The sequence below is a fragment of the Populus alba genome, chromosome 6, assembly GCF_005239225.2.
Source record: "Populus alba chromosome 6, ASM523922v2, whole genome shotgun sequence".
Taxonomy (NCBI): Eukaryota; Viridiplantae; Streptophyta; class Magnoliopsida; order Malpighiales; family Salicaceae; genus Populus; species Populus alba.
The window spans coordinates 1,948,818-1,963,775 of NC_133289.1; the positions used below are offsets into that span (position 1 = coordinate 1,948,818).

Below are 14,958 nucleotides of genomic sequence, written 5' to 3' on the forward strand. Positions count from 1 at the left end.
GACATACTAAACCTGAGAGGGTAAACGATCGCCGCAAACGTGCGATAATTATAGTTTTAAAATCTAATTTAAAGATCAAATTGAAACAAGACCTCAGTCACAGGTTGAAAGGGTCAACCCGTGATGAACCAATTATATATATATAAACAAAATAATCAAAGTAACCTTGTTTCGAACTTAATTTTCTTTTAAAAAAAAATCAATATATTTTAACCCGTATTTTATCCAGGTTGACTTTGGTTCTTTTACTTAGTGAGGTCGGATTAATCATTTCTTTATTTTTTTCTTAAACTTGGATCAATCCAAGCTCTATATCAGTCAAGTCTCATCTAATGTCTACCAAATATAAAATAAGATAATTTTTTTAGTTTCATTCAAAATACATTAAACACAAAACAAGACAATTGTTTCTCGAGTCCTATCTAATTTGTTCATGTTTAGTCTAGTTCAATCAATAATAACTAGCATTTCAAACAATACCTAAGTGACTACCTTAAGTTGTACTTTGAAGTTATGAAGTGTGTGGGTTGGTAAAAAGGCCATTAATATGAACCATACTCTTCGGTCTTTCTTTTCCCTAATGGACCTAACAGGGCTAGACTAAAACAATTATAATCTCATGTTTTATCTAGCTTATATATATTAAAGTTTTTTAATGAAATATAAAGTTCATTATATATATTACATGGATAACTAGCTTTGAGTTTTTTTATTTCACTGATTATGGAATCCTTGATTGTTTCTGTAAACACAATTTTGAGCATCTGAAATTAAACAAGCACACGTAAACAAATATATGATTTTATTAAATATATGAATGGGTACAAACTCTATGTAATATATTCTTTCAAAAGAATATAACAATCCTCTGATTCTTCACTTGGATTTGATGTATGGTGACTTGATTTCTTTGAGTAAGCAAGCCAAGATTTGTGCTTTGCAAGAACGTGAATTTGAGTGTGTATTGCGAAGCGAGATGCTGTGATCTGATGCTTTGAAGAGTACCTTGATTTGTCTTCAAAGTATTGTTGAAGAACTATTATGGGGCATTTTGACTTGATCCAATAGAGTTTTGTTCTTTTTAGATTTCAAGCGTAGATAAAGGAGGCTTGAGAACTCTTTGAGAGAGAAAAAGAGAGAGATTGTTGAGGCCCTTTATTTATAGAGATCTCTAAGGGCTTTCAGGTCCTTTTCTAATGTCACATGACATAATTTTATTGGTTGATATTTATTGACAGGATTTTGTATTTATAACTAAATATTTGATGTGATCTTATATTTATAACAAGATATCTTGAATATCTCATCCCAAGTGTCAACTTTTTATTAACCAAGAAATATATGAAGGTTCATTTATTTTTCATGTTATTTATTTTAATTTTATTTTATCTTTTTTTTTAAAGAATAAAATAACACATGATGAAATTTAATCGGTAAAAAAAATTATGTTTCTACAATTTTACCTTGCTCGGGTCCTATTGTTTTTACAGCCACTGGTTTTTTAGGCACAGCTCGCAAGTACTCGTCCTCTTCATAATCACATGATCATCATTTACAAAAGTACAATTACAGGTAAGAAAAGTTGCATATTGCCCTTTCCATTATCAAAGGTTATTTCAGCTAAGATTCCTAGTATAAGACACTGTTTGTTTCCAAAAAATTAAAATATTTTTTTTTGTTAAAATTTAATATGTTTTGAATCGTTTTGATGTGCTGATGTTAAAAATAATTTTTAAAAAATAAAAAATTTATTGGCATGTATTTCAGTACGAAAAGTTATTTGAAAACCAACCGCTACCACACTACAAATATAAATGTTTTCTTTTACAATGTTTTATGTGATTTGTCACGGAATATAGTGATAAATATATATATAATTTTTAAAAATATATTAAAATAATATTTTATTTATTTTTTAAAAAAATTATCATGAATATATTAAAATAATTTAAAAATAAAAAAAATCTAAAATCTAAAGCAAAATAAAAAAAACATAACATATATGCTTATTGAAAAAACATCAGAACATATCATGGGACCCCAAAACAAGACAGAAAACAGAGGAAACAACTTATCTCCATGCGAATAATAATTCCAGATTTCTAGAATTTAGTTTTTTTCATGGCAAAAGCACTGCCTTCAACAACTCGTCTAAATTCATGGATGATGAACCACTTGGACCAGCGGCTTCCTCTGCTAATTTTCTCCACTCCTTGACTTTTTTCTTTACCTCCCTGCCCTTCTCTCCTTCCATCAACTCTCGAACAAGCTTCTCCACTTTATCTCTTTCCGCATTGCTATCAATCTCCATTCCAATGCCCCACTCATTGCAAGTGTACCTACAGTTCGTCTGTTTGATCAGCAAAAGAATGGCAAAACAAAGCATGGGCACCCAGAAGAAATGCTCTCAGCTGTTGAATTCCATCCACTATGTGTTAGGAAACCTCCTATTGATGGGTGGTTGAGAACTTCCTCTTGCGGACACCAGTTTGAAATAAATCCTCTGTCTTTAGTCTCGTCAGTGAATTCCGGTGGCAATATGGCGGAGTTGCCTGTGACCATGTCAGGCCTTATTATCCATAAAAATGGGTGACCACTTTTAGCAAGTCCCATTCCCAATTCAATCAGCTGCTGCTTTGTGGCGACTGCTACGCTACCAAAATTCACATAAAGCACGGAGTTTGGTTTCTTGGAATCAAGCCATTGGAGACACTCAACCTCTTCTTTCCATAGATTATATCCAATAGAATCTAGATCATCTTCTTTCATTTGATTGAGAAGTAATTGAAGTGGACCGATCGTGTAGACACGAGGAAACATTGAGGAAAGAGCACTCAGGACCTCTTTCTCCAAAGCATCAAAAGTATGGAAAATCACTGCAGAACCTTCAGATGCTCTCTCAGCACATTCCATGCAGAAGTTGAAACGGCAATCATCTGGATCTGTTGTACGAAGAAAACTTGGAAGATCCCTTAACCGCATATCTTTCATTCCTGGAATCCAGTCTAGTACTTGATCCAAATAGCCATTTGTTAAAAAGCTCTCGTCTGCGAACAAAAATTAAATGCATATGTAGCATACCAGTATGGGCTGGTAAATGAAGGCAACAGCAGAAGAGGAATTAGCGTAAAATCAGAAGAGAAGAAAGGTTCCCTAGCTTGAACTCAAATTTCAGGTTACGCAGCCGAAGGGCTACCCTGGAATTATAACCACGGATCTAGTGCATGTACTATACCATGATCCAGCATAAACTAACAGGATATTGTACCATTCAATCAGAAAGTTTTAGTCCATAAGAACTCAGTTCATGTAGCAATCTATTTATTTCCATGGATGACGGCTACGATGATGCAGCACATGAACTACTAGGATATTTGTCTAATGCCCAAATGAAATAACAGAAAATCATAATGAAGTTGTGATTTCAATTCCAATTCTTGCTCTTACCTTTTAATGGAAACAGTCCTCTTTCTTTGAGCTCTTTATATTGCTTAAACCCCATGAAACTGCAAGCAGAGATAGAAAAGAACAAGGCAACAGGAATTCCATGCCTCTGAGCAGCAGTGATGGCAGCTGGCACAAATCCATCAGATACAATGCAAGTCACTTGAGGACCATCAGAAGATGCTGTATCATTGAGCTTGGCAAGCAATTCATTAAATGGAGCTAGCAAGTTCTTCTTGCAAGCCTCCAAAATTGCCTGTCCATCTTGGGTAGCATTCTCATCTGAAGGAGGGAGGCCATCTGGGATAGATTCGAACCGAAAGTCGGGCAAGCCATTCAGGGAATAAGGACCTCTAGATTTAAGCAAGCGTCTATGGTTGAACTCTTTGTTCACAAAGGTTATGTGAAAACCTCGGTAATGCAGTAGTTTTTGCTAAGTTTAAGCATTGCCTTTACATGGCTTTGAGCTGGACAGGGAATACAGATTACATGAGGCTTGTCAGCTAAGATTTTGCGAAACATGTCTCTAGCTCTTTCCTTCTTTCTCTAACTCTTTCTTTAGAGTAATTGTTTTTGCTAAAATCGTCTGTCAAAGTGAAGCTAGCACTTTACACAGGATACCTTTTCTTATCAACAAGACTTTCTGTAGAGGTACAATATGGATTTTATCTTCTCTTTTAATTTTAATCTAATTAAAATCATTATTCTAGACTGATGCGGGACTTGGAAATTAATGGCTTACATATCAGTACTTTGATAACGGGAAAATTTTCGTGGTTGTCTATGCATGAATGTCAGGCTGCCGTCCGTCAAAAACGTTTCACGTTAGAAAGGCCGGAAACAGTCGTTACTATAGAAATGGAGCGGTGATCTTACACATTGGAGTGAGATGTGAGGAGGATATGCCTTCATAGTATACCAAAATTAAATTAGGGATAAGAACATTTAAGTATAAACTAGTAAATTTAAATCGAATGAACATATATAATTCAATGCATGATAAAAATAGTCAATAATTTATCAACCACCATGCACATGTTTTGACGAGTTATTCTTTCCTCGTTGTTTATTGGTTTTTCTTTTTCAACGAATTCCAAATATCTTGAAGGTATCCTTTCAAGATTTATCTATCAATAATTAAAAAAAAGTAATTATTTGCCTTTAAACCTTTTAAACGTTGTCCTTCTATCTGTATTATTTGCACTTCCATTATTGTGGATCCTCGAGTAGTTGACAACGACCTAACCCCAAGTACAATGAATGATGCAGTAGAAAAACACAGTAAATTAATGCTTTTTATTATTATTATTATTATTATTATTATTATTTTTCAATTATTTTAAGGTGTTAATTTCAAAAAAAAAAAAATTAAAAATATTTTTCAAGTAAAAAATACTTTTTAAAAAATAAGACTCCAGTTTTTGCTATTTTGATCTAAGAGTTTTAGTTTGTTTATAGAAGTGATAGAAAGGAAAATTCAAATTGTTATTATTATGTGGATAATTTTTAAAAAGAGTTTTTTGTTTGAAAATATATCAAATTATTTTTTATTTATTTTTGATATCATTACATCAAAATTATTGAAAAAAATACTAAAAAAATTAATTATATATTTTTTCAAACAAATATATATTTGAAAAATATCCAAAAATTTCAGCTTCGCAATCCCAATTCCAAATAGGATCTTAATCGGTGAAAGACCACCAATAATTGATTAATTACTTTATAATAAAAGAGAGATGCAATTTCCTAGCAAAGAAGTCTACATCTCCAGGACACGTTAATCTCATGCATCCAATAAAACATTAACTAATACAATGGGACTAGCATTACTTCAACTTTTCTTCATGATTTGTTAATGATGCAAAGCCATACTACATAATAGGCTTTGAAAACTTGCTCTTATATATGTAATTTAATCACACTCCACATGAAAAAGCGACTTTAAGCCGGTTCAATCATGATTTCAAGCTGAGAAGCATACATTTAAAAACGATCACATCGAAACAGTAAGTTTTTTGCTTGCAGCTAAAAGAACACCAAAATTTAGTGTGGAAAAAATTATCACCGAAACCAATTATTGTAGCATGGTCATTTGTATCGATTGCTGCTGGAGAGATGTTCTGCAAATCAGCATCATCATGTCTGGAAAGTATACAGAAGGAAATGAGATTTTAATGAAGGGATTTTATTGTCTTTTAAAAAAAATAACAAGAAGAAGGAATTCTTTTTTGTTGCTAACAAAAATAACAACAACAGAAATTCATGTGCCGGACTGTTTCGAGGTTCGAGCTCTCTATTGAAAGTAGACTATGTTCTAGTTCTGAAAAACAGAGGAACCGGTTTACTGGTTGAAAACCGGTCAACCAGTTCAAAAATGATTGACTGATTTAGTCGATAGAATAAAAATTGCTGTTTAGATTAGAGTTTTCTTATATTAGTTTAATTCTTCCTTGATTGTATGGAACTTTATGCCTATAAAAAAGCTTGTAATTCAACATTATGAACAAGTACAAAAAAGAGAGAAAATAGCTAAAAGAGCTTTGAGAGAAATACTTAATAAAAGTATATCCTTTTCTCAAACTTCTTGTTCTTGAGTTTGAGATAACAAATATTGGTCTCATGTCCTACTTCTTAGGAATTGAAATTAAACACGGAGAAAATAGAATTTTTATGAATCAAGAGAAGTTTGCAAGGGAGGTTCTAAAAAAGTTCAAGATGAAGGATTGTGTAAAAGTGAATATTGTTGCTGCGTGTGGAGTAAAGACATCAAACAATGATGAAAGGGAGAAGATTAACTCTACAACATTTAAAAGCTTAGTTAGGAGTTTGAGATATTTGACATGCACTCGTTCCAAATATATATATATATATATTTTTTGGGAGTAGGACTTGTGAGTAGATTTGTGGAGACACCTGCTATGACACACTTAAAAAGCTTTGAAGCGAATTCTTCGGTATATCAAAAAGTACTGTTGATTTTGGCTTATTATATGGTTATTCTAATGACTTTGAAGTTGTAGGCTATAGTGATAATAAATAATGATTGGATGAAGATATGAAATTATAGAAAAAACAAAAGTTTTATTTTCTAAATGGGAGACACATCATTCACATGGAATTTGAAGAAGCAATCTATAGTCACTTTGTTAAAAATAGTAATACAAAGTCAAAAACTCAAGAATAAAAAGAAGATTGAGAGGAAGATATACTTTTATTAAGTGTTTCTCTTTGAGCTCTCTTAACTATTCTCTTTCTTTTTATACTTGTTTATAATGTTGAATTACAAGCCTTTTTACAGGCATAAATCCTAGACAATCAAGATATTTGACCAGGAGTAAGGCTGCTGCTACTCCTAGTCAATCAGGGAAGACCTCACGACAGAGTCATTCCAACAGCTCCTTTTCAGATGAGACTACAGGCAACACAACTTCTTCTTCCTCACCCTCCTTATGATGTTCCTTGGTTTGTCTTAGGAACTAGTTATTTGTACCTGCTTTGGGTCTTAATCCCTTTTAGTTCTATATGCTGATGCTTTTGTTAGCTTGGTTAATGTTGGTGCTGGATTGGTGGCCTTTGGGTCTGTTGTCTGGGATCCTAGTTGTTTTGCTATTTTGTTGCAGTTTATTGCCTGTAATTATTATGTACTAATGACTGGTGACCTTTGGGTCTGCTGTTAGGGATTTCCTAGTTGTTCTACTGCTTTTTGTAGACTGGTTTCTTGATGTATTGCTGGCTTCTGCTGGACTTGGTTGCTAATTGATGGCTAGATGCTGTTTGGGATTAACTTACTGCTATCAGCTGCAGTTTTGGTTTGCAGGTTTTGAGGTGCATGGCGGTTTCAATGCTATGGTTGTTTTGGGTTTCTTGATGTATTTCTGTGGTTATTCAAGGGAGTTTGTTCCCTTTGATGATATATGTAATGTACTGCTAGTCTCCAGCTGAATCGCAAGCATGTCTTGCTGATATGCTAGTTTATTTTCCTATTGCAAATGGCTGTTATAGGGAGTTTGTTCCCTTCACCGATTTATGTAATGTACTGCTGGCCTTAGCTTGTTTCACAAGCTTGACTTGCTATTTTTGATCTATATAATTCTTACATTTGATTAAAAAAAAAATTAAACTAATACAAAGAAATTCTAATATGAACAGGAATTGTATTATGCCAACTGAACTAGGTGACCATTTCTAAATTGTTTGACCAATTCAACTTATTCAAGTCGGTCAACCGGTTTTCAATCGATAGACTGGTTCCTTTATTTTTTAGAAATGAAATCTGGTTTACTTTCAAAATCCCCTTAAACTTGATGTCTCTCATCTTGATAAAAAAAAAAAAAAAAAACATTATATTTAAGTAGTTTTGTGAATATATTTGCAACTTGATCTTGTGTTTTTACATACTCGACTTCAACTTTCTTGTATGCGATGTAATCTCGTAGGTGATGAAATCTTGTATCAGTATGCTTTCTTCTATCATGAATTACTGAATTGGTTGCTAATGCAATAATTGAGGAATTGTCCACATAAATTTCAATTGGATTCTTTTATGGTATTCACAATTCCTTCAATAATCTCCTTAGTTATATGGAATGACAAACACATGTTGACAAAGTGACTATAGATTACTTCTTTGAACTTCATGTGAATGTCATGTCTCCCATATAGAAAAAAAAAAAAAAAAAAAACTTGTAGTGCATTTTCTATCATTTATATCTCCAACCCAATCACTATCACTGTAACTCAAATGATTAAAGCTATTAAAATATTCATAACATAAGCCAAAATCAAGTCACATGTCCTACCATAAAAATAATATCCCGATGAGTGGATGTCAAATATCTTAAACTCTCAACTAGGATTTTGAATGTTATAGAGTTTATCTTTTTCTCTTCCTCATTCTTAGACATCTTCACTCCACACTCAACTGGAGTATTTATTTTTGCATAATACTTCATCTTGAACTTAAAAACGAGAAGAAGATTGAGAGAAAGATATATTTTTATTAAGTGTTTCTCTCTAAGCTCTCTTAGTTAATCTATTTCTTTTTTTATTGCTTAATAATGCTGAATTACAAGGTTTTTTTTTACAAATATAAAGTTCTAAATGATAAAAGAATTAAATTAATATAAAGCAAGCTTGATCTGAACTGAACAAAGTCCGGAGAAGGAGTCAAGAAATTTGTTGCAAAAACATTACAAAGAGAAGTTTGGTCATGGGTGGTCTCAATATCTAAGGGAGGGAGACCATCAGGAATGGTTTCGAAACGCAAGTCAGGCAAACCGTCAAAGGCATCAGAGCCTTTTGATTTCAAGAAACGTTTGTGATTGAATTCTGTGTTTACAATTGTTATGAAGAAACCTCTACAACGCAGAAGTTTTGCCAATTTAAGATTTGCTTGATGTGGCTTTGAAATGGAACTGGAACGACAAATCATGAGGCCTGTGTGCTGGCTTGGGTTCCATTGTTTTACCTGGAGAAACTCATGGAGCTTTGCTTGCTTGTTATTTCATAGATAGCTGGACGATATTTATATCTAGTTAAATGCAGCCACTGTTTTATGGCACAACTTGCTGGTACTTATCCTCTTCAAAATCACATGATCATCGTTAAAATCATAGAATTCTTCATTATTTTAATTCAGTTCTTTATCTTGCAATTCAGCTTTCACTCTCAAAATAATATGTAATTAGGTTTAAATTTGCACTCAAAAAACTTAATTATACAAAATAAAAATCTGATGATTAAATTAAAAATTTATATAAAAAAATACAATGCTGAAATTCAAAGTAAAATATAAAAGGATGAACAGTAATTAACATCGAAAATTGCTAAAGGAAAACCTCCAACTCTTTTAGTTTTTTACTATAATAAAATAAAATTATAATAGTTTCTCAATCTTCGGCCATTAAAAGGGGGTGAATCTAAAAGTAAATTGATGAAAATATTGCCTGTCGAGCAAAGAGCAGCTACACAGCTAGTTCTTGATATGTTTTCACAACTCATATACGAGTTTACCTCAACAATATATTGCTCCCTGTATTGCATCGTGATCTCATTGGTTCTGCCTTTCCTCTCCTCGCCTACTGTAATTTCTTTTGAGGGCTTTCAGCCCCTTTCTTCACACAAAAAGGTGAAAAAATAAATAAAAAAAAAGCACTTCATTACAATGAAACCACCATGTCACCTTGAGAACAATACATTCGTCTTCAGCTTTAACTGTCTTTAGTTTAGCATGCTGTTTTTTTTTTTTCACGACAAAAGCACCTCCTTCACCAATTTGTCTAAATTCATAGACGATGAACCACTTGGACCATTGGCCTCCTCTGCTAGTTTTTTCCACTCCATGGCTTTCTTCTTCATGCTCTTACCTTTCTCTCCCTCCATCAACTCTCTCACAAGCTTCTCCACTTTATCTCTTTTCACATTGTTATCAATCTCCATTCCAATTCCCCACTCAGAGCATGTGTACCTACAGTTTGTTTGCTGATCAGCAAAGAATGGCCAACAAAGCATAGGCACACCAGAAGAAATGCTCTCAATTGTTGAACCCCATCCACTATGTGTTAGGAAACCTCCTATTGATGGGTGGTTGAGGACTTCCTCTTGCGGACACCAACTACAAATAAAGCTTCTTTCCATGGTTTCTTCAGTGAATTCTGGAGGCAATATCTTGGAGTCGCCAGTGACCATATCAGGCCTTATTATCCATAAAAATGGATGGCCACTTTTAGCAAGTCCCATGCCAAATTCAACGAGCTGTTCCTTCGTAACGGTTGTTATGCTACCAAAATTCACATATATTACTGACTTGGGTTTGTTGGAATCAAGCCATTGGAGACACTCAACCTCTTCTTTCCAAAGATTGCATCCAATAGAACTTAGATATACTTCTTGAATCTGATTGAGAAGCAATTGTAGTGGACCGATCGTATAGACTCGAGGAAACATAGAGTAAAGGGCGTTCAGAACTTCTTGCTCCAAAACATCAAAAGTATGGAAAATAACAGCAGAACCTTCAGAAGCCCGCCCAGTACATTCCTAGCAGTATTTAAACATAAGATCATTTGGATCTGTTGTACGAACAAAACTTGGAAGGTCTCTTAGCCTTATATCTCTCATTCCTGGGATCCAATCTACAACTTTGTCCAAGTAGCCATTACTTAAAAAGCTCTCATCTGCAACAAAAAAAATAAAATTGAATTCATATACTAGCTTTTTGATAAAAGGTAATGCAACGTCAATGAATGAAAATGACCTTTTTCCCTTGTTCACGGACCATCCAATGAACTAGTAGAAAATCTTAATCAAAATACATATAGTTACATTTTTTTTTTCCGGGATCATACCTTTCAGTGGTGTAAGACCTTTCTCTCGGAGTGCTTGAAATTGTTTAAATCCCATGAAGCTGGAAGCAGAGATGGTGAAGAACAAAGCAATCGGAATTTGGCGCCTCTCAGCAGCATCGATAGCGACGGGCATGAAACCATCAGAGACGATGCAAGTCACTGGGGTCACATTAGAAGATGCTGAATCATTAAGCTTGTCGAGGAGGTCATTAAACGGAGCTAATAAGTTCTTCTTGGCAGCCTCACAAAGTGCAGCGACATCTTGGGTTTCATTCTGATTTGAAGGAGGGAGGCCATCTGGAATGGATTCAAACCGAAAATCGGGCACGCCATTCATGGCATCAGGACCTCTAGATTTAAGCAAACGTTTATGATTAAACTCTGTGTTGACAAAGGTTATGTGAAAACCTTTGTAATGTAGTAATTTTGATAGCTTAAGCATTGACTTAATGTGGCTCTGAGCTGGGCTGGGAATGCAAACCGCATGAGGCTTGTCAGCTAAAATATTAAAAATCATCTCTCTAATTCTTTGTTTCTTACTTTCTTTCAATATTTGCTCTATATATTGCCTACACACAATATAGAGATTCTGTCCCTGTATAGAGCAAAGCTACCATTTTTGGACGTGTAAACACACAGCGAAAGGTAAGGGTGTTTTTATAAGGAAAAGTTTTGAACTCGGATTGAGTTTTTCTAAAAAAATTTATTTAAAATGATTGTAATTAGTGTCTAGTAATTGTTTTTTTAAAATATATTTTATTTAGAAAACATATTAATATAATAATATCACGTATGATTATCTAATTGATTATAAGACATATTAAATTGCCATAACATACATGATTTTTATGACAAATCATGATCTTTAAAAATTACAAAACTCTTTTAATTAAAGATGGGTTAACTCGAATTTATTAAATTTTATTAAAATAATATTATTTTATTAAAAATAAATAAATTAAATATATATATATAAAACATGGACTAGATTGTTTATGCCTCAGATTCTCATAAATCACTCAAGTTTGAACGATCAACTTCTTCAACAATTCAAAACCAAACTTAGCCCCAGCTGAACTCCGAGTGAAGGGGTCATCGTATAAAACCACTGAGTTAAGATTTTATAACTATGCTGTCCATTATAAAAGAAATTAAAGGAGGAGGACAGATCATCAATTTCATCTTCTTCGTAGAAGCGAAGAGAGGTTCATTGTGTGCAATCACAACTTGCTGTCAATTATTATCGGCTGTCAATTATTATCAGGACGTATTTGTCGAGATTCATGAATGAGATAAGAACGTAGAAATTGCCATTTCATCTTGGCAAAGTCACAAAGGCATGAATATTCTCACCAAAATTGACATTTCATCTGGGTTGAAATCACGGCAAAAATAGTGAACTAGTGATTGCTTGGTTTTAATTTTCCTCATAAAAATAAATTGAAATAAAATCTTTTAAAAATATATTAAAATAATATTTTATTTATATTTTAAAAAAATTATCATGAATATATTAAAATAATTTTAAAATAAAAAAAATCTAAAATCTAAAGCAAAATAAAAAAACATAACATATATGCTTATTGAAAAAACATCAGAACATATCATGGGACCCCAAAACAAGACAGAAAACAGAGGAAACAACTTATCTCCATGCGAATAATAATTCCAGATTTCTAGAATTTAGTTTTTTTCATGGCAAAAGCACTGCCTTCACCAACTCGTCTAAATTCATGGATGATGAACCACTTGGACCAGCGGCTTCCCCTGCTAATTTTCTCCACTCCTTGACTTTTTTCTTTACCTCCCTGCCCTTCTCTCCTTCCATCAACTCTCGAACAAGCTTCTCCACTTTATCTCTTTCCGCATTGCTATCAATCTCCATTCCAATGCCCCACTCATTGCAAGTGTACCTACAGTTCGTCTGTTGATCAGCAAAGAATGGCAAACAAAGCATGGGCACCCCAGAAGAAATGCTCTCAGCTGTTGAATTCCATCCACTATGTGTTAGGAAACCTCCTATTGATGGGTGGTTGAGAACTTCCTCTTGCGGACACCAGTTTGAAATAAATCCTCTGTCTTTAGTCTCGTCAGTAAATTCCGGTGGCAATATGGCGGAGTCGCCTGTGAGCATGTCAGGCCTTATTATCCATAAAAATGGGTGACCACTTTTAGCAAGTCCCATTCCCAATTCAATCAGCTGCTGCTTTGTGGCGACCGCTACGCTACCAAAATTCACATAAAGCACGGAGTTTGGTTTCTTGGAATCAAGCCATTGGAGACACTCAACCTCTTCTTTCCATAGATTATATCCAATAGAATCTAGATCATCTTCTTTCATTTGATTGAGAAGTAATTGAAGTGGACCGATCGTGTAGACACGAGGAAACATTGAGTAAAGAGCACTCAGGACCTCTTTCTCCAAAGCATCAAAAGTATGGAAAATCACTGCAGAACCTTCAGATGCTCTCTCAGCACATTCCATGCAGAAGTTGAAACGGCAATCATCTGGATCTGTTGTACGAAGAAAACTTGGAAGATCCCTTAACCGCATATCTTTCATTCCTGGAATCCAGTCTAGTACTTGATCCAAATAGCCATTTGTTAAAAAGCTCTCGTCTGCGAACAAAAATTAAATGCATATGTAGCATACCAGTATGGGCTGGTAAATGAAGGCAACAGCAGAAGAGGAATTAGCGTAAAATCAGAAGAGAACAAAGGTTCCCTAGCTTGAACTCAAATTTCAGGTTACGCAGCCGAAGGGCTACCCTGGAATTATAACCACGGATCTGGTGCATGTACTATACCATGATCCAGCATAAACTAACAGGATACTGTACCATTCAATCAGAAAGTTTTAGTCCATATGAACTCAGTTCATGTAGCTATCTATTTATTTCCATGGATGACGGCTACGATGATGCAGCACATGAACTACTAGGATATTTGTCTAATGCCCAATTGAAATAACAGAAAATCATAATGAAGTTGTGATCATTTCAATTCCAATTCTTGCTCTTACCTTTTAATGGAAACAGTCCTCTTTCTTTGAGCTCTTTATATTGCTTAAACCCCATGAAACTGCAAGCAGAGATAGAAAAGAACAAGGCAACAGGAATTCCATGCCTCTGAGCAGCAGTGATGGCAGCTGGCACAAATCCATCAGATACAATGCAAGTCACTTGAGGAACATCAGAAGATGCTGTATCATTGAGCTTGGCAAGCAATTCATTAAATGGAGCTAGCAAGTTCTTCTTGCAAGCCTCAAAAATTGCTTGTCCATCTTGGGTAGCATTCTCATCTGAAGGAGGGAGGCCATCTGGGATAGATTCGAACCGAAAGTCGGGCAAGCCATTCAGGGAATAAGGGCCTCTAGATTTAAGCAAGCGTCTATGGTTGAACTCTGTGTTCACAAAGGTTATGAGAAAACCTCGGGAATGCAGTAGTTTTGCTAGTTTAAGCATTGCCTTTACATGGCTTTGAGCTGGACAGGGAATACAGATTACATGAGGCTTGTCTGCTAAGGTTTTGCGAAACATGTCTCTAGCTCTTTCCTTCTTTCTCTAACTCTTTCTTTAGAGTAATTGTTTTGCTACTGTCGTCTGTCAAAGTGAAGCAAACACTTTACACAGGATACATTCTCTTATCAACAAGACTCTATATATAAAATAGCAGCCCAGTAGAGGTACAATATGGATTTTATCTTCTCTTTTAATTTTAATCTAATTAAAATCATTATTCTAGAGTGATGCCGGCCATGGAATTTATTGGCTTTTGTATCAGTTGATAACGGGAGAATTTTCGTGGTTGTCTATGAATGCAGACTGCCGTACGTAAAAAACGTTTGACATTAGAAAAGCCGGAAACAGTCGTTATTATAAATATGGAGCGGTGATCATACAGATTGGAGTGAGATGTGAGGAGGATATGCCTTCATAGAATACCAAAATTAAATTAGGGATAAGGTCATTACAATCTAAATTAATAAATTTAAATTGAATGGACATATATAATTCAATGCATGATAAAAATAGTCAATAATTTATCAACCACACACATTTTTGCAACTAGGCCCAAATTGTCATCTTCATGTATACATCCCTTGTTTTTTATATAAACTTCATACCTATTTTCTTAAAGCTGACAAATGCTAGACAAATTTGTTTTC

General features: G+C 34.2%; 2 protein-coding genes and 2 pseudogenes across 2 annotated transcripts; all 4 read right to left on the reverse strand.

Annotated features, from left to right (window-relative positions):
* Nucleotides 1–2,119: 2,119 nt before the first annotated feature.
* LOC118052927 (7-deoxyloganetin glucosyltransferase-like) lies at nucleotides 2,120–2,991 on the reverse strand. The gene is made up of 2 exons (XM_073410245.1): nucleotides 2,393–2,991; nucleotides 2,120–2,339 (listed from the first exon to the last, which is right to left on the reverse strand). Exons 1-2 carry the CDS (start codon nucleotides 2,989–2,991, stop codon nucleotides 2,120–2,122), a joined length of 819 nt encoding a protein of 272 aa, XP_073266346.1.
* Nucleotides 2,992–3,053: 62 nt separating this feature from the next.
* LOC140954295 (7-deoxyloganetin glucosyltransferase-like) lies at nucleotides 3,054–4,005 on the reverse strand (annotated as a pseudogene).
* Nucleotides 4,006–9,393: 5,388 nt separating this feature from the next.
* On the reverse strand, nucleotides 9,394–11,325 carry LOC118052924 (7-deoxyloganetin glucosyltransferase-like; annotated as a pseudogene).
* Nucleotides 11,326–12,344: 1,019 nt separating this feature from the next.
* On the reverse strand, nucleotides 12,345–14,517 carry LOC118052926 (7-deoxyloganetin glucosyltransferase-like). Its single transcript, XM_035064028.2, has 2 exons — nucleotides 13,813–14,517; nucleotides 12,345–13,409 (listed from the first exon to the last, which is right to left on the reverse strand). The coding sequence occupies exons 1-2, from the start codon at nucleotides 14,327–14,329 to the stop codon at nucleotides 12,484–12,486; spliced, it is 1,443 nt and encodes a 480-aa protein (XP_034919919.1). The 5' UTR covers nucleotides 14,330–14,517; the 3' UTR covers nucleotides 12,345–12,483.
* Nucleotides 14,518–14,958: the final 441 nt, after the last annotated feature.

Excerpts from the sequence above, each read along its gene's own strand:
- LOC118052926 (XM_035064028.2), bottom strand. The coding sequence starts at position 14,329 with ATGTTTCGCAAAACCTTAGCAGACAAGCCTCATGTAATCTGTATTCCC. Across the intron at positions 13,410-13,812 it reads AGGACTGTTTCCATTAAAAG|ACGAGAGCTTTTTAACAAAT; the intron begins GTAAGAGCAAGA and ends TTTTGTTCGCAG.
- LOC118052927 (XM_073410245.1), bottom strand. The coding sequence starts at position 2,991 with ATGAAAGATATGCGGTTAAGGGATCTTCCAAGTTTTCTTCGTACAACA. Across the intron at positions 2,340-2,392 it reads GCTGAGAGCATTTCTTCTGG|GTACACTTGCAATGAGTGGG; the intron begins GTGCCCATGCTT and ends GACGAACTGTAG.